We start from the raw sequence: 25,942 nt of genomic DNA, 5'->3' as shown, positions 1-25,942 counted from the left end.
ATTGATAAATAACTGCAGAAATGCATTTTACATCTTCACAAATCTGCTGTTTTTTTTCTCACTTTTTTATCGTTTGGATAGTGAAGGATAGTTGATATGCCATTTCCTACACACAAAATCCCAAGATCAGTGGGTATAAGATCTGGAGAACGGAGTGGCCACAACAACAAATTGACTTGGTTATTTTTCGAGTAGTCCCAGATAAGTCTAACCACTTCAAAGAAAAGAAAATCACCTCATACTATGGAAAATTTATCCACAATTACATTGAATAGTTATTTCAGTACTTCAGGTATTATATCATATTATTTGTTTAATCGCCTAAAATGTTTTCCGAGATAACATCGTAGGACGGATAGGTTGATAAATGGGTTTTCACCTGTGATAATTACATATTCAATTTCTCAGTATATGAAACTTTTTATCGGCAGATCTCTAGTTACATCTAATCATCGATGGCTATCAATCAAAATAAATTGATCGCTGGAAAGGTCGAGTGTTCTATTTTTTTTTTGATAGTTTCAATATGTTTCCATCAAATTTTATGATCAGAGCTTAGAGACCATGAGGGTTTCACGTGACAATGAAGGTTGACAATTCAATAATTGATGGAACTCAGTTTGATCGGAACTTATATTCAAAACGTCGGAAAGAGTATCCCAAATTCGATATTCACTGAAAGCATCCCGAGAACTATAAAACTTGCAGAAAAATCCACTAAGAAAAAATCTTCTAAGAACCCCCATATCTTTTTTGTAATAATTAGATATCTCAGAATATGGAAAAAGGCCATATTCCTTGGATAATATTAAATTAAGACAAAAATCCTATGAACAAGCGCTTTGTTTTCGAAATACATGGTGATGAAGTTTGTTTTTTTCAAACTTTTTTCTCATAGCACCTTTATTCTACAAGAAATTAAACCTGAATTTGGCATAGATATTCTAATTCAAAGTTTTCATTATGCTAATTTCAAATGCAAATCTACAGGGTGATATTTTTTCAGGAACAGTGCCCGCTGCTTTCCTTCAGAACATTTTTTTGGTAGACCACTGGTAGTAGGGATTCACCGCTTGGCTTGATTTTCAAGCTACTTGGCTTGAGCTTGACATGATTTCAAGTCAAGTTGTAGTTTTTCAATCTCAGGTCAATTCGAGTATTTAGTTATCAAGTATTTGAATATTATTAAGCTACTTGATTTTTGCAGTTTTATTCTGTAGTGTTACCTCAATGAAAAATGATGAAATGAGAAGGAACCTTGCGAAAAACATTTTTATTTATCGAACCAATTATATGAAAGAACCGAAAATATCAGCTTTTTTTAAATAGAAACATAAATTGAATCACTATAAATCATAACAAAATAAAAAATAATAAAGAAATGAAGTTTCTTAATGTTGAGAAGATATTTTCTATCCAGGATCTAAGACAGGCATCTTATAGATTTGTCACCTAACCTTTTGCAGGTTTTTGTAACTGTACTAGAGCTCTGGAAAATTGTATTTCAACAGGAGATGAAGATGCTGGCGTTGATAAAAATCCTTGGCCATTTTGTCCAAGTTTGGAAAGATATTTTTGAAACTACCAAAATCTACCAATAGATTTCATAGAAATGTGAGAAAACTATTAATAAAGTCACACTGGCGAAAGCTTCAGCCCTCGGCGCTCGAGGAATCCCCTTATTCGGTCTAAGCGCGCACGAGATTGCAAAAATATATGCCGTGCGACGCGTGCATATCAAGTTCAAGTAATATCAAGTAGCTTGATATCAAGTCAAGCAATAAATATCTAAAATCAAGTCAAGTCAAGCTCAAGTATGTAATTTTTCACGAATTTGAATTTCAAGTGACTTGGTTAAAATGTCAAGCTTCTTGGCTTGGTAGTTTAGAAAATGTAAAAAAAAAACTTTGGGCTAATACTAGTACACTTTTTGGTCTTTTGTAATTCTCTAGTGTCTGCTACCGATTTCGAGAAAAAATTTTCATATAATTCCCTCGAAGTCTCCGAGAAAATTGAAATTGTCATCTAATCAGTAAGCTGTGATAAATAAATAATAAATTCATTGTTAGTTTTTATGTTCATTCTCCTGATATAAAGATTAAAAAAGATTCCATAAACTCATAAAATCATCACAAAAAAGAAGAACTACAAGAAACACAATATATCTTGGAAACAAAGCGTTTTCAAGGCTATGTTTAAGGGATTCTTTTTTCTTAAAATAACCCATGGAATCTCTCATTTCCCTTTGTACCCCCAATTAAGGAAGATCCTGTATATCCCGAGAATTGCTTTGAAATCTTTTCTCCAAAAAACGCTCTAATACCTACCCATCCTATCAATTCATGTTAAGACCAACAAAATTAGCGTAAATAATCAAAAATTCTCATTTCCCAACAATTTCCACGTAATAAGAAGTTCTTCCCAGATTTCCTAAATTGCATGATCCGTGGTTTTCCGCGAAACTTGGGTCCAAGAAAAAACTTTCATCCGTAAATTCCTGCATGACACTTCTCTTCATTTTCCAAAGAATTTCCCGGAATCCTAATAATGGCATAATAGAGATTTTCATTGTCCCAAAATACTTTCCTACGTACACCGGGGATCGGAGGATCCTCGGCGTGGGTTTTTCACAGCCCATCAAGCCGAAAAATCCCCGTGGGGGTGTGCAACAGGTGGAGGAAAATTTCGAGACGTCGGGAAATCGCAGCACGTGGAAGACAGGCCGGAAAAACATCAAAACTGCCTTCCGGCCCTATCATATAGGACAGTCCTGTTCCCGTTTGACCGTTATTTGCTGGCTGCTTTTCCGACGACGCGAAACGGAAAAGTGAAAAGCGCACTTTTCCGAATTTTCCGGCGACAGGAGGTGCGTCGGTTGATTTTTTGTTTGTGTTTTAAACGGAGTGTTTTGGGATGGTTTCGGTAAGTGGATTTTTCTCTATAAAGTGGTTTAAGGAAGATTGGATTGTAGAATTTTCGATTATTACATCATTTTAATTAAATTTTTTTCTTAATCACCAATTTAATTTCTTACAATTTTTTTATTACCTTAACTTTATTCATTTTTATTAACGTTAACTTCAAGTTTATTTCGTTTTTCCAATGTGGAATTTTCCCAGTCGACGCTGAAGTATCATCATAAAAAAGATTCTATTAGTATTGTTTTTCGAATATAATTTTAATTTTTTTTTCACTTACACTCAGATAATTATCAAAATAGCTCTGATAACTCGCGTTGGTGTTATCGTATCTGTATAAATTTTCATTTTTTCATCTTATGTTTTGTTTCATAATTTCTCAAGATAATATCTCCCGATTGTTATTATGGAAAAGTCCCACAAAACATTATCTAGACATTTATTTACTTCAAGAAAAACGAAAAAAATAACAAACACGATCAAAAAGTCCCTTCATTTCGATGCAATTTATACTATCAAATCTCCAGTGGTTTAAGCAAGTTTTTTACATACTTCCTACGTGACGAAAACTTAAACCAATTCAAATGACGTTTCAAAAACTCCATTTCCTTTTCCATTTCAATTGTTATTAAAAAATAGATTATATTAGTTTTGAATAACTTATTTGGAATGTCTTTACCTTCCCTGAAATAATTATGAAATTAACTTTGATAACTTCTGTTTGGTATTATCGTATCTGTACAAATTTTCATTTTTAGATTTTACTTTTCAATTTTCACAATTTTTTTTAAAATTGTTATTTGATTCATGCTCCCGAATGTTAGTTCTCACTCCCAGAAAAAAATGTTTTGTTGTACTATGCAATGTGATCCTTGTCTATTTATTTATTTACCTACTTCATGAAAAGCGAAAAAATTAAAAAAAAAGAGAGAAAAAGTCAAATATTCAATCCGAAAATAAATAAATCGAAAACATTTAAAAAAACGATGACATTAAATACAATTTGCGATTGTAGGTATAACTATATTTCGGTTATTTGATTCTGTTATTAACCTAAGTTCGACATTTTCCATCAAATTTTCATTAGGAATATGTTCTTTATGAATGTATGTAGAAGAACTATAAGTGGTTCGTTTAAATGAGATTTAGGAGTTGCTTGGAAAGAGAATGCTGCGATTTTTTTTCAAAAATTATGCCTTTTATAAAAAGGCTGAAAAAATTTACTTTTCATTTCATTTTTCAACTTCGAACAGAATTTATAGAAAAAAATAAGCAAAAGCCACGTTGAGTTAAAATAAATTGATTCTTCAGTTCAAGCCTTCAGAATCCACCAATCGAAAATCATTTCTAGAAAATAACAGATTTTTGTCATCTTGCCCTTATTATTTCTTTCAAGTTTTTGTTAATAAAAAACTAATATAGGTGAAAAAAAATATGAACATTGATCATCGAAAAAATATGAAAACTAAAAAGGACCTAATAAATTTTAGGGGTATATTGGACATTTTCTGCCTGAGATTCTAAGAGTGTTACTCTTGTGCTTTCATTTTATTATTGAAGGTATGGTCCCAGTATTTTAAATGATTCATATATGTTGAAAATACACTATCAGATGTATAACTTCTTTGATGTTCTTTTTGAAAAATCTTCCTGTTTGTCCAATGTAAACCATAGGCAATTATTGGAAGTCAATTTGTAGGCACCACTGTTATTCTGTTATCAGTTCTATTTTAATTGTTTTTGATAAAAATTTCGAAATTATTACTAGTTCTAAAGGATATTGTGTAGTTTTCCTTCTAAGTATTTAGAAGATATTATTGACGTAAGTTACATTTTTATCGACATTATATATTACCATAGGATATGCTTGACGTGATGCATGTTTTCTTTATAGATTAATCAAAATCTTAGGTTTCCTATTTTTTTGTTGCAAGCCTTCTTTGCAATTTTGATAGTTTAAATTTTAAAGAGTTCACAATTCAAATTTACGATAGATTTTGAGATATGAGTGAGAAGACTGAATCAGCTTTACATATTGAGGCAAAATCAAGCAGAAATCTACTACCTACTTTGTTGTGAAATAACTATTTGAAGGTTCATTCAATATTTCGCGAATGAAATAACATGAATACAAATAAAAAAGAAAAATTCGATATACATTGAGTTATTTTATAATATAAGAGAAAATAAGGAACCATAGCGCTACGAAATGTTTCGTGATCTGCTTTAGCGCACTTCAGACAACCTAAAATAGTCTTGACGTTTTTATATTCCTCTTTCTCATCTTGAAAATAACTTCAAAAGTTAAGGACAGTGGTTTCCACTGAAAATATTCATTTTGTGATATGCAAATATTATCCTAAAAGTACCCTTTTTTCATTCAACATCAACACGAATGAAGAAGAGTAAATCCTGCTATAAAATTCTACGGATAATCTCTCCATATACGTAACACCCAATGTCGCATCAACTCAATGCCTCACTGGCAACAATTCATATTTTCAATAACAATGCCGATGCCTCACAACTGTGTTCATCGTTTTAAAGCTCCTGTGATAAACAGGTATTCCAGTTTGAGTTTAATCTCGAAAGGACATGTGTTTCAATGTATTGTGTTACATAGGAAGACTAATAAGGCCTTACGGGCTCATAAAATACTAGACAAAAGATGATGAAGTTACGTCCCTTCTTTGTTCACCTTCACCAACGCAGGTAATCCATTGTGACGAAATTTTAATTTGTATGATCTCCTTACCTGTGGATGATGAAACGCAAAGATTCGATATCATTTATAATTAATTAATTATAAATCTGTGACTATGTTCGGTTATTATTTCGTAGATATAAGGTTTGAGGAATGAGGATTAGGTTCAGCACTGATGTTTGTAGCTGTTTATTGCTCAGATCTCAAGCACGACAAAATTTGAAAGAAAATATAGGGTGTTTTTGTCGAGGTGTATAACTTTAAGTTGGCATGTTCAAGATGGCGACAGATTTAACAGCTGTCAAGTGATTTATTCCCAGTTCGGTTTGGCAATTCATCATAAATAGACTCACGCTTGAACAATGCTTGCAAATAGTGCAATTTTATTCCGATAATAATGGTTCTGTGCGGAATACGTATCGCGCACTACGTCCATTAGCGATGAAGCGCACTTCTGGTTGGCATTACTGTTCAAGATGGCGACCGATTTGACAGCTGCAAAGTGATTTATTCTCAGTTTGGTTTGTAAATTCATCATGAATAACACGCCTGAACAACGCTTGTAAATAGTGCAATTTTATTTCGAAAATAATGGTTCTGTGCGGAATACGTATCGCGCACTACGTCCATTTAATTTTGTTTAGCGATGAAGTGCACTTATGGTTGAATGGCTTCGTCAACAAACAAAACTGCCGCATTTGGAGTGAAGCTAATCCTCAAGTGTATGTCGAAACAGCGTTACATCCAGAAAAACTGACTGTTTGGTGCGCTTTATGGGCTGGTGGAATCATTGGTCCATACTTCTTCAAAAACGATGATGGCCAGAACGTTACAGTAAATGGTGATCGGTATAGAGCCATGATTACTAACTTTTTTATTCCTGAATTGAACAACCATGTTGTCCAGGAGCTGTGGTTCCAACAAGACGGCGCAAAATGTCACACAGCTCGTTCCACAATCGATTTATTGAAAGACACGTTTGGTGACCGCCTAATTTCACGTTTTGGACCTGTGAATTGGCCTCCAAGATCTTATGATTTAACACCGTTAGACTACTTTCTGTGGGGCTATGTAAAGTCATTGGTTTATGCGGATAAGCCACAAACCCTTGACCATTTGGAAGACAACATTCGCCGTGTTATTGCCGATATACGGCCACAAATGTTGGAAAAAGTCATCGAAAATTGGACGTCCAGATTGGACTACATCCGAGCCAGCCGTGGCGGTCATATGCCAGAAATCATATTTAAAATGTAATGCCACAAGATTATCTTACGGATAAATAAAATTCATGTCAATCATTTGATCCATCGTTGTTTTATTGCAATTTAAAGTTCTATAGCTTTAATAAAAACACTCTTTATTTATTACACATTAGGTGTGGCTTATTTTAGATCACTCTGTAGACTGAAATCAATACCAACGAAATTATGGGTGTCACTATAAATTTCCAATCAAACTCCTTTTACCTCTATCCGATCCTCAGGGATCCTATGCTAAAAACGGAGTAGGTCCGTATGTTTGAAAACCCAATACTAAAGCGTGTCATCCACTGTCGTATTCTCAGGCCAATCACCGAAAGCACAACATGATCGGTCTACATATTTGCCTTACGCTAAGATTAAATGATCTAGTAAATTATAGCCATATTGGTCTGATGAACTCCGCTAAACATATAACTCGATAACATAGGGGCAATTGATGTTCCTCTCCTGAGGGAGAGTATGTCCCAGTTGTTCTGGATGAGGTCCAGTTAATTTGCTTCTGTCCGGTGCTGGAATACAGAAATCTGGGCCAGAGCTCTTTATATCTAACATTCGGTAATTATGTTGATATCGTACTTTTCGATGTTCTCAGGCAGACCTAGTGCATGATAGTTTATGATCACTTAACCAAATCCATAGAAAATTCGAGAAGTATTTTGAAAAAGAAATACCCAATATGTTCGTGACATCAAATCAAATTCTGGTTCAGATTTTGTGTGTGTTTATATAATAACCGACAAAGAAACTGCAACACTCAGAAGGAGCTGTTTGAATTTAGAAGTATTTTTGGAAAACAGATTATTATTATTATAATTTGATTTGAATCAAGGACATGGTCCTGTGAGATTCAATATACATAAAGAGCATTACAGTCATACGAGCAGTTGGGCGCAAGAGAAGTACATAGCAGTGTTTAACAGACATATAGAAAAAACCAAAATATGTTGGAAAAGATAGTATAGCAAGGAGTAAATTATTGAAATTTGGAGAAAAAACGAAGAGTTTACAATTTTTATTAATAAATTTGTTGATAATGTGTTGGTTCACCGCGATTATCTATACACTGCCCAACACGTCTCGGCATTGATACCATGAGATGGTCTATTTCTTCTTGAAGGATACTATCCCAAGCTATCTGTACTTCATGTCTCAGAGCCGCCAAAGTCCGTGGGGGCTGGGGTAAATTTCCAAGCCATCTACCCATGATGTCCCAAATATGCTCTATGTGCGAAATATCGGGGGATCTGGGCGGCCATGGCAAAAGATTTACATGGGTCGCTTCGAAAAAGTTGAAACTAACTCTGGCAACATGAGGTCGGGCATTATCTTGCTGAAATATTGGATTCTAGAGCCGGTTAAGGTGAGGAAAATATATGGCTCCACTATTTCTTGAAGGTAACGCAGCGCTGTCATGTTGCTTCGAATAAAGACTACTGTTCGGTGTACATGAGCTCAACATCAAACCGAGGTTCACCTCTTTCTCCTCGATGTTGTCTAACCCTTCTTCGGCCATCATGTGTACCCAAGGTGAATAGAGATTCATTAGAAAAGACGACTTAATGCCATTCCACATTCCAATGTTGACGTTCTCTGCACCATTGTAATCGTTGCCGGCGATGCTCAACCGTCAGAGGTAACACAAGTTATCGAATAAAACAGCGCATATTTGACCTATATTGGATCATTCTAACTGGTAATTGCAGCCTTGTTTTTTATGCAAAAATAATTGATTTCTTTTCAGTACACCTCGATGGATATAAGATTTGTTCTTCTTTTCTGAGTAAATTATAAACTAACTTACTTTAAAAATTTAAACTTTTTGGATTGATTTCGTGAAAGTGTATGGAAAATAGTTGAAAATTGGCAGTCTATTATCATGAGTAATTGCACAAGTGCATCAAAATTACCGATAATTTTACATGACAGCGTGTTGTCATAAAAACTGCATGAGTTCACCGAAGGTGGAGGGCTCTTTCTCCAAAAATGAAAATGACCGAATGCAGTTTTTCAAAGAAAACACGCTGGAATGCGAAATTATCCGGTCATTTTGATGCACAAATTTAATTCGGGGGAATATTTCCCGAATAAACTGTTACATTACTTGTCAAACTGATTTAGAATGGAATTGCCATAGATTCGAATTGTGTAAGATGCATAGAAACTATGGATCTATGAACAGAACAATTATCGCAGTGCTGTTTCGCTTCCTACAATGCAATTATCGTAAGTAATTGCACAAGTGCATCAAAATTACCGATAATTTTGCATGACAGCGTGTTGTCATAAAAACTGCATGAGTTCATTTCCATTTTTTCAGAGCCCTCCACCTTCGGTGTCGGGCTCTTTCTCCAAAAATGAAAATGACCGAATGCAGTTTTTCAAGGAAAACACGCTGGAATGCGAAATTATCCGGTCATTTTGATGCACGAGTGTAATTCGGGGGAATATTTCCCGAATAAACTGTTACATCACTTGTCAAACTGATGTAGAATGGAATTGCCATAGATTCGAACTGTGTAAGATGCATAGAAACTATGCATCTATGAACAGAACAATTATCGCAGTGCAGTTTCGCTTCCTACAATGCAATTATCGCTGTTATTTTCGATAATTGTTCTCCAGATACATAGAATTTTTGACAGGAGGGAAATATTCGCTGTAATTTTCGATAATTGTTCTCCAGATACATAGAATTTTTGACAGGAGGGAAATATTCCATCATATTTCACGGCTTTGGTGAACTAGATGGCTATGGCACCATAGATAGCCCATAAATCAATAGCAGTATGGAAACATGCATTGTCAGGTGAAACATCGAGGTGGATTCCAAGATATCATCAACAAAGCACTCAGTTGTCATACATCCTAGAATATCGAGAAGTGGTCATTCTGAAAGCTAGTGTGAGGAATTGAGGACTCTTCTATTGTAGCGAATGACGTGTGGCAAGTTCATTCTTGTTTTAGTGTAGTTATTGGAAATGTTGGAATTACATTGTATGTAACGTATTCATTGTTGAATAACGAATATATCGGAATATTCGAAGGTAACGTGAATGTTTGCCTATATCTAAAACAAACATTATCCGATTCAGAAGTCTGGATTCGACGATTTTCATATTTTAGGATGATGAGACGTAGTTTGTTGAAGAAGAAACGATATTAGAACATATTATGGATGGAATCGAAGTGAGTATACATCTTTAATGAGCTTTGGGAACGTGTTCATCCCTAGGCGAATGAAAATTTGATGGATATCTGAGAATGACTATTATACCTTAGCTATATATTATGTTAGTTGATATACTCTACTCGACAGTTCGATAAGGAGACGAAATATTGAAGAAAGCTTTTCATAATTCAAAATAGTTTTACCGAAATGGGATTTTTTTTCGAGTTTTCTAGACTATGGATTGCGTGGAAATAAGTATATTCAAAATGAAGAGTTGGATCTTTAAAATACGGCATGTTCTAATATCGATTATTCGTACGATTTCTACGCGATAGAACATGGAAAGTTGATGCAGTTACAATACGAAAAAATGTGATTCTTCAATTTCTATAATAACGGGTGTTTTTTTCGAGGTAAATAACTTTCAATTGGCATTACTGTTCAAGATGGCGACTGATTTAACAGCTGATTTATTTTCAGTTTGGTTTGGCAATTCATCATGAATAGACTCACGCCTGAACAACGCTTGCAAATAGTGCAATTTTATTTCGAAAATTATGGTTCTGTGCGGAATACGTATCGCGCACTACGTTCATTTTATTTTGTTTAGCGATGAAGCGCACTTCTGGTTGAATGGCTACGTCAACAAACAAAACTGCCGCATTTGGAGTGAAGGTTATCCTCAAGTGTATGTCGAAATACCGTTACATCCAGAACAACTGACTGTTTGGTGCGTTTTATGGGCTGGTGGAATCATTGGTCCGTACTTCTTCAAAAACGATGATGGTCAGAACGTTACATTCAATGGTGATCAGTATAGAGCCATGACTACTAACTTTTTCATTCCTGAATTGAACAACCATGATGTCCAGGAGATGTGGTTCCAACAAGACGGCGCAACATGTCACACATCTCGTGCCACAATCGATTCATTGAAAGACACTTTTGGTGACCACCTAATTTCACGTTTTAGACCTGTGAATTGGCCTCCAAGATCTTGTGATTTAACACCGCTAGACTACTTCCTGTGGGGCTATGTAAAGTCATTGGTCTATGCGGATAAGCCACAAACCCTCGACCATTTGGAAGACAACATTCGCCATGTATACGGCCACAAATGTTGGAAAAAGTCATCGAAAATTGGACGTCCAGATTGGACTACATCCGAGCCAGCCGTGGCTGTAATATGCCAGAATAGTTATTTATAATACAAGTGCAGAAGGCATTGATATTCTTCCACGAGTTCAAAATTCAAAAACGAGCCACGAAGTGGCGAGTTTTGGAATGAACGAGTGGTAGAATGAGCCTTCTGTACGAGTATTATACATTATTTTCTCTAATTCATTGCATTTTCATTGAAATTAATGAAATATTTCCATAAATATAATTTAGTGATTTTTGCATTGAAAAATGTTGCTTGGCAGAACTGATTTCTTCAAGGCAAATTGATGAATTGACAGATAAAGCCGTGGCGGAAAGTTCGGAGTACCAACATAGAATAATAAAATATAACTATGAAAACTGTGCGTTTCTGATATATTCTCGCACGATTTTGTTCTACAAGATGTGGAAGAATGAACGGAATAACCACAGAATTAGAGAAATCATATTTAAAATGTAATGCCACAGATTATGTTGCGGATAAATAAAATTCATGTCAATCGAATAATCCATCGTTTTATTGCAATTTAAAGTTCTATAGCTCTAAAAAAAACACCCTTTATAATGTTAGGGTATAATTTTATATCGGACATTACTGAACATTGCTCAATTTTCGTAATTATTCCAAATGGTAATCGATTTATCGTAACCTGGTTTATTGAATAACAGTACAACTGTTCTCGATTCCATATAAATTATTAATTGATATTAAAATTTATGTGAATACTGAAACTTATGCCTCCATTCCAATATTTCGTGTATTAACGGACATCTGACATAATTTTGAGCATAACGTAATAACTTCATGAATTAATAAAAGCTAGTTATTTAGAGATTAACTTGTTTAACCCTAGGAAACTTAGGAAGAATTGGGTACAATTATAACCATGATTTTGGATTTGTTTCGGAATTCTTAAGGCAATGAAACAAGCAAATTTGAAGACTTCAGTTACAGTTCCTTTTCAGAGCCCTCCAATGAACATCAACGAAAAATCTAACTTCTCTGCAGGTCTCTGGACTGATGAAAGTTTTGACATTTTTTTTAAATCGTAATAAAAAGTTTTCATTTTGAATAACCTACTATCAGGGAAGATGTTACTTTGAAGCTGTCATCTTTTGACATTTAACATGTGAAAACAATGCAGTCACTGAAAATGGAACTATACGCGCTCCAATAACGCATTGAAAATGCCCAAAATCGAAGAAGATTAGGCACTGGACGTCGAAGGACACAAATGAAGTTCAAGATCTTATCGCCTAGAGACCGATTTGCGACAACTCGATCTTTGGCTGATGAGTGGTTAGGAGAACAAGGCCATCCTGTATCTTTCCGAACGGTTTACCGACGAAAAAGGTCTTTTAGACTGCAGCATTATCGACACAATCTTGTGTTACCTCTGACGGTTGAGCTTCGCCTGCAACGATTACAGTGGTGCAGAAAACGTCAACATTGGAATGTGGAATGACATTAGGTCGTTGAATCTCGAATCTCCTTGGGTGGACATGATGGCCGAAGAAGGGCTAGACGACGTTGGGGAGAAAGACGTGAACCTCAGTTTGAAGTTGATCGTCATGTACACCGGACATTAGGCGTTATGGTATGGGGTGGTATTACACATGCAAGAAGGTCACCTTTATCCTTTATTCGAGGTAGCATGACAACGCTGCTTACCTTCAAGAAATAGTGGAGCCATATGTTCTCCCTTACCTCAACCGGCTCGAGAATCCAATATTTCAGCAAGATAATGCCCGACCTCATGTTGGTAAGTAAGTTTAAAATTTCTCGAAGCGACCCATGTGAATCTTTTGCTATGGCCACCCAGATCCCCCGATCTGGCCGACTTTAGCGGCTATGAGACATGTACAGATTTCTTGGGATAATATCCCTTAAGAAGAAAAAGACCATCTCATTGCATCAATGTCGAGATTTTGTCTCCAGATTTCAATCATTTACTCTTTGCTATACTAAAGGGGTTTTTTTTTCGAGGTATATAACTTTGAGTTGGCATTACTGTTCAAGATGGCGACCGATTTAACAGCTGTTAAGTGATTTATTCTCAGTTTGGTTTGGAAATTCATCATGATTAGACTCAGGCCTGAACAACGCTTGCAAATAGTGCAATTTTATTTCTAAAATAATGATTCTGTGCGGAATGCCCACTACGTCCATTTTATCGTCGACAAAATCGTCCATCAGAGCAGTTAATTGGCTTAACCATGGAATGTTTTCGCACCACGTTTACTCTTATTGATAACTCGCATTCCCAGAGACGCCGTACGGTGCGTACAGAAGAAGCTATTGCTGCTGTAGAGCGTAGAATTGTGGAAGACCCAAATGGGTCTATCCGCCATCGCGCACAGGAATTGGATCTGTGTCCATCCACTTTATGGAAGATTTTGCGGGAGGATCTTGGTTTGCGTGCTTACAAAATTCAACTCGTGCGAGAATTGAAGTCAAACGATCATCAAGTAAGGCGTAGATTAGTCGAATGGCCCCAAAATGAGATTGCCGTTGTTCCCAATTTGCATAAGCGAATTTTGTTTAGCGATGAAGCGCACTTCTGGTTGAATGGCTACGTCAACAAACAAAACTGTCGCATTTGGAGTGAAGCTAATCCTCAAGTGTATGTCGAAACACCGTTACATCCAGAAAAACTGATTGATTGGTGCGCTTTTTGGGCTGGTGGAATCATTTGTCCGTACCGCAACGATGATGGCCAGAACGTTACAGTCAATGGTGATCGGTACAAAGCCATGATTACTAACTTTTTCATTCCCGAATTGAACAACCATGATGTCCAGAAGCTGTGGTTCCAACAAGACGGCGCAACATGTCACACAGCTCGTGCCACAATCGATTTATTGAAAGAAACTTTTGGTGACCGCCTAATTTCACGTTTTGGACCTATGACCTCCAAGATCTTGTGAGTTAACACCGCTAGACTACTTTCTGTGGGGCTATGTGAAGTCATTGGTCTATGCGGATAAGCCACAAATCCTTGACCATTTGGAAGACAACATTCGCCGTGTTATTGCCGATATACGGCCACAAATGTTGGAAAAAGTCATCGAAAATTGGACGTCCAGATTGGACTACATCCGAGCCAGCCGTGGCGGTCATATGCCAGAATTCATATTTAAAATGTAATGCCACAAGATTATCTTGCGGATAAATAAAATTAATGTCAATCGAATAATCTATCGTTGTTTTATTGCAATTCAAAGTTCTATAGCTCTAAAGAAAACACCCTCCTTCTATGTTTTACCAACAAAACAAAAATTTAAATTTAAACAGCTCCTTCTGGGTGTTGCAGTTCCTTTGTCAGTCGTATTTTTTTCAGATTATTTTTCCCAAAGTACCGACAAAGAGGATTCTGCACTTGTATTGTAAATAACTATTCTAATATTCAATTCCCATAGTATAAAGGGATTTCTATTCAATTCCTTTCACATCTTCTTAATATCAGGCCACCGTTATCAGGAGTATCTCCTCTGAAGGCCTCCTCGTGGAATAATTAATAATTAAGTTCATTTTTTGCCGCTTATACCCTAAGAAGTAGGTACAGAAATGGCAGCGATGCTACGTTAAAAATGTCATCCTGCTACTTTGATCTGCATATCCTGAGCCCTCTGTTTTCATTATCCGTTCAATTAGGGCTTTGTGAAGTAATTCTCTAGAAGTGGATAGCTGTTCTGCTCTTCCTTTCAAGTCGAAAAACTTAATAACTCCAAAAAAATCAAAAGATAATATTTGAGGTTGAGAAATGTGCAGGTGGAATAAAACGCGTTGAGAACTGACACAACTCGTTGAAATTTCAATAGAATTAACTTTGAGAATCGTGGTCTACCTATATTTTGACACCTTTTTCGATTTATTTCAAGTTATGAAAAAAAAAAAACGAAAATCGATTAGAATTTTACTGAATTATTTATCTTACATCATTTTTCGCTAACAGAGTAGCTTTTCTATTAGGCTAATTGAAAAGTTCCCGGTCTGATACACAGATGGCGGTGATAGTATTACATCCATATGATTTTTAGTTAGTACCAACCTTCAAACGACACGTGTCAAAATTTGACAGCAGTCCGCCCATTAGTTTTCGAGATATTGCGTTGTGAGTGTAGCTACTTTTGTTATTTGAAAAAAAAAAGAAAAAAATTCGTGTGTTGATAAAATATTACTTTTTAAAGGGAAAAAATACTGTTGAAGCAAAATCTTGGCTTGATGAAGAGTTTACTGGATCTGCACCAGGAGAATCAACCATCATTGATTGGTATGCTGAGTTTAAACGTGGAGAAATGAACACCGAAGACGGCGAACGCAATGGACCTCCAAAAGAGGCTGTCACCAAAGAAAATATTAAAAAGGTTCATAAAATAATTTTGAATGACCGTAAGTGAAATTGATCGAGATAGCAGACATTGTGAAGATATCTTCTGAACGTGTACATTATATCATTCACGAATATTTGTTCATGAGAAAGCTGTGTGCAAAATGGGTACCACGCGAGATCAAAATCGATCAAAAGCAACAACGTGTCAATGATTCTGAGCAGTGTTTGAAGCTGTTTAAGTGCAATAAACCTGAATTTTTGCTTCTATATGTGATATGGCTCCATAATTTCACTCCGGAGTCCAATCGACAGTCAGCTGAGTGGACTGCACACGATGAACCGAATCCAAAGCGAGGAAAAGCGCAACAGTCAGCTAGCAAAGTTATGGCATCAGTATTCTAGGATGCGCAAGGTATAATATTCATCGATTACCTCCAAAAGTGCCAGACCATCAACAGCGATTATTATGTAGCTTTATTGGATCGTTTAAAATATGAAATCGTTAAAATCGCCCCATTTGAAGAAAAAAAGGTGTTGTTTCATCAAGACAATGCGCCGTGTAACAAATCAATGAAAACAATGACCATATTACATGAATTGGGCTTCGAATTGCTTCTGCATCAACCGTATACGCCAGATCTGACCCCCAGCGACTTTTTCCTGTTCCAGACTTCAAAAGAATGCTCGCTGAAAAGAAATTTAGCGCCAATGAGGAAGTAATCGCCGAAACTGAGGCCCATTTTGAAGCGAAAGACAAATCGTAGACCAAAAATGGTATCGAAAAGTTGGAAGATCGCTCTAATAGCTGTATCGCCTTCGAAGGCAACTATGTTGAATAATAAAATCGAATTTTGCCAAAAAAATTTTTTTTACTATGGTAGACAGGGGACTTTTCAATTGGCCTGTTACCATTTACTCCGCTGAAACAGAGTGCACACTATAATATTGTTGTTTTCGAACAATTCCGACGCATATCATAAATATTCATCCTCGAAGTGAATAATAAATAATGCAAATTCGTATCCATTACAGACTCATTTGATAGTAGTGAACTTATGAAATATCTATTTTATATTTCAATAAATAATGATGGGTTCAAAGGGATTTGTTGGAAGGGATCTAAATGTCGTAGGAGGCTATGAATTTTTCAGGCTTAGCTGTCTCGATATCCATCTTCATATTATTTCTTGTCAAACGGCATAAGAAGTTGTAAATGGAGTTATGAGGGTATAAAACCTTGAATCTTCCAAACTTCTTAAAATGCAATTTTATTTCCGCTATAGGTCAGCAGGAAATGTTGAAAATTCTCAACGTGAGTTACGAGTATTTTATCACACATCGATGACATTTATGTTCAAACTTTGGAAATACCAAAATCTTTTGGATTACAACAATGTAAATTATTTTTATTGTCGTTTTTGGTTGTCTTATAGCAAAAAGTCAACTTTGTTTTCAATCAAACTTATCCTAACAAACTAGTTCCTACTTTACATTTTTGCCGTAGGAGAGTAGCTCATAGTAGATAATTCCCTGCCAATCCCATCAAACACACAGCAAAACCTTCATGGCAGTCAATCCTAGCTAGGCCACCGTTTCCGCCTGCTCACCGTGTTTCGACCACGACCGTTTTCGCTTGACGTTGTCGTAAGTTATCCAATTCTCATCATTTGTTTCAAAAATGGTACGATTTTGTTGAGATTCAGAAGCGATTTGCAGATGTAAGTCGGTCCATGAGGTTTTTTGCGTTAACTTGTGTGATGCCCATATATCGAGCTTTTTATTGGGACCAGCCTTATGCAAATGGTTTTTTGTGTGATCTCTAGCTCTTGGGCTTCGAAACAGTGCTTACATGACGGTCGGACTCGACATTTTCTACAATTGGCCTTCCAGAAAGTGGTGCATCTTTGACATCGAAATTACTGGAAAGGAATCAAAAAAACCAAAATTGTGCATAATTGGCTGTTACAGTATCAGGACCATAAACACTGTTTGCATTTTCAGCCACCAGGCTTGCATTTTCGCCTTTATAGAAGAAAAAGTTTAAAATATAGCGTATTTTCTCTTTGCTGAGTCAAATTATCACAAAATTGTCAGAAAGGTTTTTGTAGTAAGAAATCTCATCTTTCTATCGCCAGCTCTTACAGCTCTAGCGGACTTATACAACGGGAGATAAAGATAACTAAAGCCATCTAGTGGAAAACTGATTATTTTAATACACCTAATATATGTATGTATTCTACACAATGGACGAATTTATGAATTACAAATTTTAAACAAACCCTAAATTAATTTATTTAAAATAATGTTTGTCTTTATATATATATATGGATATTTATATTTGTTTTATGTTCTGTACTATACCTATTACTATTGTGAAGAATTTTTTTTTATCTATATTATTTTTGACATCTCCTGTAAATTTTTGAGGAAAATAAATGAATATGAATATGAATATGAATATGAATATATGTATACCCGGTGTCGGTTCAGAGGGTGATGTGAAACTCCCAACGCCATCTCTTGGGCAAGCCCAGAGTCGCCACAATTTTTGAGGCAGTTTTTGAGAACATCTAAAGAAGTGTGTATTATTAACTGTATTTGCACTATGGACTTAGATATAAAATTGCAGAAAATTGTGAATATCTTGAGTTATCGAATTCCCAACAAATGTGAAACGAATTCACCCCAAAATTGGATTCGCTGCAGTTGGGATATTTCCTCACACCCCTTTCAGATCCATATGAGGTATATTCGCAAGAAAATATCAACTGGGAGTTTAGACGTTGATATCAGCATAAATTATATCGATCCCATCATGTTGACGTGTATGGATATATGAGTCCATTAACGATGAAACTACTCTAGGCCCCCGGAAACCATGAAATGTTTTCGATAAAGCGGCATAAACAGCATGTTAAAAATACCGAACAAAAAACAACGATCGAGACCACTTGATACCAGTTGAAAACATTCCGGAGGGACATAAGACTATTTAATCTGGTGCACCTGAAGAAGTAGTGGTGGTTTTGAGCTACTCTCACTAAAGTGGACAAGAATAAGAAGAAGAAAATTTCACATTATGGATTTTCTGATTTTTACATATAATTATGAAATTGCTCGCATTTTTTATTTGTTGTGAAAATCGTCATGCTGATCAAATGTCTTCATTCCATCACCGCTCTGAATTCAACCATTTAGATTATACAGGGTGATTAACCGGGATGGCTTTTTAGACGTTCATGAAAAACTAATCATAATTTGGAGCTGAAAATTTGCATATTGATTGAGACAATGATCTTTCTCCCTGAAATATTTTCAGATCTCTACAACTTCCGGTTATACCGGAAACAGACTACTACTTCCTTATTTCGAATGGCACACCCAGTATATTATTGCATCATCAGAAAGCTTTTTTGATGACAATTTCGGCAATATGCCATACCTTTGGTAAAAACTCAACGGTTCATGGGTTAATGGGATTCTTATAAAAAAAAATGTTGGTGATGAGGATTCACATTTTTTGAATTTTTCGACAGAAAAAGCTTTTTTTCGAAAACATTTTTTTCTTATTCGATTCTGCAAATACGTAGTATTATGAGACTGTTTGCGGTTTGGACCAAAAATGTACAGGGTGTTCATAAGAAGATCATGAACTTGGAGAACTCAAATTCATCAAAACTCAAGATTTTTCTTAGACCACATATTTTTTATTATTTCAGTCGAATCTACGTACAAAAATAGTGGGGGTTACTTAAGCAAACCTTATACCTGAAATGAATACTTTAAGAGCCTTCAATAGGGAAAAACGGCAATACATCGTTGTGTGGAGTAATCTGTGACTTCCGGAAAACACAGAAAGAAACTGAAATTTGATATTTGGATAACTAAATTTTAAATTTCATGAATTATAATTAATTTTTCGTTGGGATTGCTGAGAAATTCATGAACCAATACAATTTTCAATTACCAAGTCATAGATACACTCTGCACAGTTCTAAATTGCGGTTTTTCCTCATTTAAAGTTCTTCCTCGATAACTCTAACCAATTTTTCTAGCTTATAACTGTTTATCTCCTAATAACACAAGCCCCTACCCCTCTAGGGTTCATGTCTGGGTACGCCACTGCGTAGTAACTAACAAAAGTCGTTCTATCGAGCAAAAAAAACATTAAATATTGCAGCGCGTTCTTAAAACCATACCCTAGCCCAGAATAGTTATTTATAATACAAGTGCAGAAGGCATTGATATTCTTCCACGAGTTCAAAATTCAAAAACGAGCCACGAAGTGGCGAGTTTTTGAATGAACGAGTGGTAGAATGAGCCTTCTGTACGAGTATTATACATTATTTTCTCTAATCCATTGCATTTTTATTGAAATTAATGAAATATTTCCATAAATATCATTAAGTGATTTTTACATTGAAAAATGTTGGTTGGCAGAACTGATTTCTTTAAGGCAAATTTCAAATGAATTGACAGATAAAGCCGTGGCGGAAAGTTCGGAGTACCAACATATAATAATAAAATATAATCATGAAAACTGTGCGTTTCTGATATATTCTCGCACGATTTTGTTCTACAAGATGTGGAAGAATGAACGGAATAACCACAGAATTAGAGAAATACCTTTAAACTCCTTATTCATCCAGAACACGCGAAATTCAAAAATGAGATATTCTTGTTCTGGCCAAGCTTGATGTCCCAATAAAATCTTTCAATCCCCTCCAACTTAAAAAGCTCTCATTCAGCTTTCAATCCGGTCCAGATAGCGATGTGGGCCTGATTATCTGAAAAGGTTCCATTTCCGTAAAAATTCTTCTGGAGATGGAGTCAATTCCAGGTAATTGTCTTTTGCTCTCGAAAGCAATTTCCAATCGTAAAAATTGTATCGGTACTGGGAAAGAGGGACTTGATGGCGGAAAATGTGCCCTTTTGGTAGATTCGGTTCAATGGTTTTCGATACTCGATGAATGTTTGAGGTTGGGGTCTTCTCGATTGAGAAACGGAATCTATGATGATTTGATTCATCATTCTTGACATACACTATCCCAAAGAGGATTTTGTATCAAACAACTATTATGTTTCTACTTTATTCATAATTATGGTTAACATAAAATTGAAGCAAATTCTTTCGTTTCTATTTTTATTTATTTTTTATTCATTCAAATGAAGTACATGACAGGACAAACCTAAAAATACTCACTAATAATTACAGTTAAAGATTAAAAATACAAAGAGAGGGCGAAAAAGTGTAACAATGCATTCGCAATATATATCGAAACATAAAAGAAAAACAAACAATTTTACATACTGCAGAAGAGAAATGTTATCTTTTTCGGAAATGTAATTGATATGGTGATTGAAAATGAGCTTAGAGTCTTAAAAATGCCCAAATCTTTTATTACAAAGACTCTATTCAACTCATTGTGGTTTATTTCACAGTGGGCCTTGATGATTTTTTTTTCGAATGAAAATGTTATGAAATGGCACTTACTGAAATTGAGGAAAAGACAGTTTTCATGGCAATTTTGAAGAGTCTATTCAAATCTCCCTGAAGCTTGGCCGAAGCACTACACAATATTGTTGACATACATATCGAACAGCAAAGGTCACAATTGAAACCCTTGTGGTGGAACTCCAGAAGTAGGATACCTGTAAGAGGAGCAACTCTTGTTAACATAAGAAGTTATCCATCTCAGCATACTACCATGTACAGTGCATCCCATTTTGGGTGAGACAGCCAGGTTTCTCGCTTGTTATTTAAGATAGAGCCTTGCGGTTTTCACGTTCCTGTCCTACTTTTTCGTGAAACTCAAGTTGGTCTAATCAGATTTTGCATAACTGTTTCCGTTCAAGAGATACAGGGTGATTTTGGAAATTGATACTTTTCGGACCCCTTCTTTATCTCCGAAGTTATTAGAAATAATGCTGAGGTGAAAACTACGTCTGAATCAGAATTCTGCGTAGAATCCAGTGGCGTACCCAAATTTTTTTTTCGGGGTATGGTTTTGAAGATTCAACACAGACTTATGTTTTTTTTAATGGAACACCATGTGTATCATTACTTCGTTGAATTCGTTATTTTTTTCCCTTCAAAAGTGATATATGACACTATGTAGGTAGGATGTTCAGAAATGTTGAAAAAAACACTAAAACATCAAATAATGATGATTTTTTGATAATGGGCAATGGATTTCCCATAGAAAAGAAGAATCAATAATGATAACAATAATTTATAGCGATGACAGCTAGATCAGATTGGGTTTTTCCCTCCAATGCCTACTTGATAAAACAATGCTCCCAAATGCATAGTAGCTATAATAACAAGAAGGATGTTTGTGTCATCAATGACCTACTACTTTTAAAAATCGAAAGTAATAATCCTCTTATTGAAACATAGAAAATACATGGCCCATTAACAAAAAATCATCATTATTTGACGTTTTAGTGTTTTTTTAACATTTCTAAACATCCTATCTACATAGTATCATATATCATTTTGAAGGGAAAAAAATAACGAATTCAACGAAGTAATGATATACATGGTGTTCCATTTAAAAAAATATAGGTTTGTGTTGAATCTTCAAAACCATACCCCGAAAAAAAATATTGAGTACGCCACTGGATTCTACGCAGAATTCTGATCCAGACGTAGTTTTCAGCTCAGCATTATTTCTAATAATTTGGGAGATAAAGGAGGGGTCCGAAAAGTATCAATTTCCAAAATCACGCTGTATCTTTTGAACGGAAAAAGTTATGCAGAATCTGATTAGACCAACTTGGGTTTCACGAAAAAGTAGGACAGGAACGTGCAAACCGCAAGGCTCTATCTTAAATAACAAGCGAGAAACCTGGCAGTCTCACCCAAAATGGGATGCACTGTACACCAACCTCAGCAAGCCTTCGAATTAAAATACTGTGATCAATTCTTAATAATACAATAAATCAATAATCAATTAATTTTATCCTAAATTTTGTTTTGTTATGTTGGTACACTCTTCATATGAAGGTGTGTGAAGGTTCATTTCAATCTACTTATTAATTTTTTTTTTACATGCCATTTAGTATCGACGTGTAACAGATTTTTCTCACAATGAAAATGTCAAGTATCGTGAAGTGATTGAGTTTTTATTTTTGGAGGGTTGAAAAGCATGAACGAATGTTGAATGTATAAAAGGAACATTCGCCTTCAATTAATACAGAAGAAAGAGGAATTGCTGAATTTAAACGTGATCGTACAAGCCATGAAGATGATCTACGTCAGGAACATCCAAAAGCAGCAACAACACCAGAAATCGTAGACAAAATACAGCATATCGTATTGGAAAATCGTCGAGTGAATGAGAGAGATTTAGTACAAGCTCTAGGCATCTCCTTGGGCAGTGTAAGCAATATTTTCACTGAAGTATTGGGTTTCAGAGAGCGCATTCGCTTACAATGGAACAAAAACACATTCGAATGCGACTTCCTCAGCAACATTTGGAGCGTTTTTAAAAGGATAAAGTCAATTTTATGCGTCGATTCATAACTACGGATGAGACTTGGCTCTATCATCATGATCCTAAATGGAAACAAGAGGCTAAAGAGAGGTGTGAGCCTGGTTTTTCGGCTCCGAAACAAGTTAGTGTCCAGAAATCGGCCAAGAAGGTGTTAGCATCAGTTTTTTGAGATGCGAAAGGAATTTCGTTTGTGGATTATTCAAAAACTGGTAAAATAATAAATTCTGAGAACTATTGTAACCTTTTAGAACAGCCGAATGAAAATTCATTAAAAAAGACCAGGTTTGCAGAAGAAAAGAATTCTTTTTCGTCAAGACAATGCTCCGTGTCCCAAGAGCATTTTGACAATGGCTAAAATCCAAGAATGAAAATTTGAATTGTTAGAGCATGCACCCTATTTACCAGATTTGGCCTCTAGCAAGTTACATCTGTTTCCAAACCTAAAATATTCATGCGTGGAAAGCGTTTTTCATCAAATGATAAGGTCATAACAGCTGTAGAAGCGTATTTTGCAACCCTTCCAGATTTCCACTTCGGGGATGGAATTCATAAATTGAAATTTCGTTGGAACAATTGTATTGATGTTCAGGAAGACTATACCGAATAATAAAGTGTATTTCAAACAATAAAATTGTGTTATCGAACCGCATAACTTATTAAACAACCTTGTACTATATTCTGAACACTCTGTGCTGCAGCATCAATATTGTCTGCATTGTTTATACATATGATTCGTTCCTGGCGGATCCAATAACAAAATCCATAATCAAATTTCGTCAAAATATTATGGATTGTTTGCTCATTTAGCTGAACGTGCAAATCACTACATCGATGTAATTTAGCTTTATCATTGGGTTCAATAGTAAATTTTAATGATTCCGCAACATTGTCGCGTTGTTAATATTCCATGTTATTTTGTAATATCCCCACACGCCAACCTGTCAACTAATATAATTGTCATATATAACAGTGTTCCCAATATTTCACATCGAAATCACTAATTGCATCAACAAACAAATATCAGATTCAGGGCCGGCGTTAGGGGTGAAACAATGAAGTGACAATTTCAAGCGCCTCTATTTGAGAGGCGGCACTTCGGCCTAGTTTGCTGACCACCTACCTTTTCATATTTCATTCTTGATTCTCTCTCTCATGATTTCTTCGAACCGCTTTCACTAAGTCGCTTGTATGACAAATAACACATGGCAGTCCACCCAATAGAAACATAATTCCCTATGACTGTCATGTCCTGAATTAAAAAAAGTATTCATTTTTACCTAGAAGCTCAAATTTTTAAGATACAATTTTAGAGAAATATGTTACATTATTTCAACTCAAGTGTAGTAAAAAAAAGTAGATACGAAATTTTTATTCCAGTTATAAAAAATACAATACTATGTCGTACATACAAACAAACAAAACATCGAAAAAATCAAATAGTCACTCAACACTTCGAAAGCTTTTTTACGCGACATTCTTGAAAGTTTTTTTAAGCAGTTCCTTTTTAAACTCCAGCTGTAGGTAATCTGCCATCATGTGCATGTCCCATCTTCCTTGGTAGCGGTTCTCCATAACTTTAATATCTTGGTGAAATCTTTCACCTTGTTCCTCACTCATGTCTCCTAAATTTTCTGGCTGTGTATTTTAATACTCATATTGCACCCTAAGGATTTGAAACTATTCAGCATCTTGTTAACCATTTCAACATAGTTTTGAGCTTTATGTTTGCCTAGAAACTTATCTTCATCTGCAATAAATGATGTCCAAGCTTCTCGTTCAACTTGATTCATTGAATTTATAGAGGCAGGATCCTTAATTAATTGTCTTATTTGTGGACCATCAAATATCCATGCTTTGAGTTTTTCAATGTTCAACTGATGCATTTTTACCCCTTGTAAAGGGTATATTTTTTAGAGCTATATAGAACTTAAAATTGCAATAAAACAACGATGGATTATTCGATTGACATGAATTTTATTTATCCGCAAGATAATCTTGTAGCATTACATTTTAAATATGATTTCTGGCATATGACAGCCACGGCTGGCTCGGATGTAGTCCAATCTGGACGTCCAATTTTCGATGACTTTTTCCAACATTTGTGGCCGTATATCGGCAATAACACGGCGAATGTTGTCTTTCAAATGGTCAAGGGTTTGTGGCTTATCCGCATAGACCCATGACTTTACATAGCCCACAGAAAGTAGTCTAGCGGTGTTGAATCACAAGATCTTGGAGGCCAATTCACAGATCCAAAACGTGAAATTAGGCGGTCACCAAAAGTGTCTTTCAATAAATCGATTGTGGCACGAGCTGTGTGACATGTTGCGCCGTCTTGTTGGAACCACAGCTCCTGGACATCATGGTTGTTCAATTCAGGAATGAAAAAGTTTGTAATCATGGCTCTATACCGATCACCATTGACTGTAACGTTCTGGCCATCATCGTTTTTGAAAAAGTACGGACCAATGATTCCACCAGCCCATAAAGTGCACCAAACAGGCAGTTTTTCTGGATGTAACGGTGTTTCGACATACACTTGAGGATTAGCTTCACTCCAAATGCGGCAGTTTTGTTTGTTGACGTAGCCATTCAACCAGAAGTGCGCTTCATCGCTAATCAAAATAAAATGGACGTAGTGGGCGATACGTATTCCGCACAGAACCATTATTTTCGAAATGAAATTGCACTATTTGTAAGCATTGTTCAGGCGTGAGTCTATTCATGATGAATTGCCAAACCAAACTGAGATTAAATCACTTGACAGCTGTTAAATCGGTCGCCATTTTGAACAGTAATGCCAACTTAAAGTTATATACCTCGAAAAAAAACACCCGTTATATGCAAAAAATGACCCGTTCCTATCAAGCGCCTTTATAAATTGCTGCATTA

At 35.6% G+C, this 25,942-nt stretch overlaps 1 protein-coding gene across 1 annotated transcript in view; it reads left to right on the top strand.

Annotated features, from left to right (window-relative positions):
• The first annotated feature begins 2,495 nt into the window (after positions 1-2,495).
• The window catches only part of LOC123687079, a 62,046-nt gene continuing 38,599 nt past the window's right edge, over positions 2,496-25,942 (top strand). Inside the window, exon 1 of the mRNA XM_045627016.1 lies at positions 2,496-2,922. Coding sequence (XP_045482972.1) covers positions 2,914-2,922 — 9 coding nt within the window. The 5' untranslated portion in view covers positions 2,496-2,913. The remainder of the gene's footprint in view (positions 2,923-25,942) is intronic.

Source organism: Harmonia axyridis, chromosome 1, assembly GCF_914767665.1.
Source record: "Harmonia axyridis chromosome 1, icHarAxyr1.1, whole genome shotgun sequence".
Taxonomy (NCBI): Eukaryota; Metazoa; Arthropoda; class Insecta; order Coleoptera; family Coccinellidae; genus Harmonia; species Harmonia axyridis.
The sequence above is the reverse complement of the archived record's forward strand: the minus strand, read 5'-3'. Positions and strand labels throughout refer to the sequence as shown.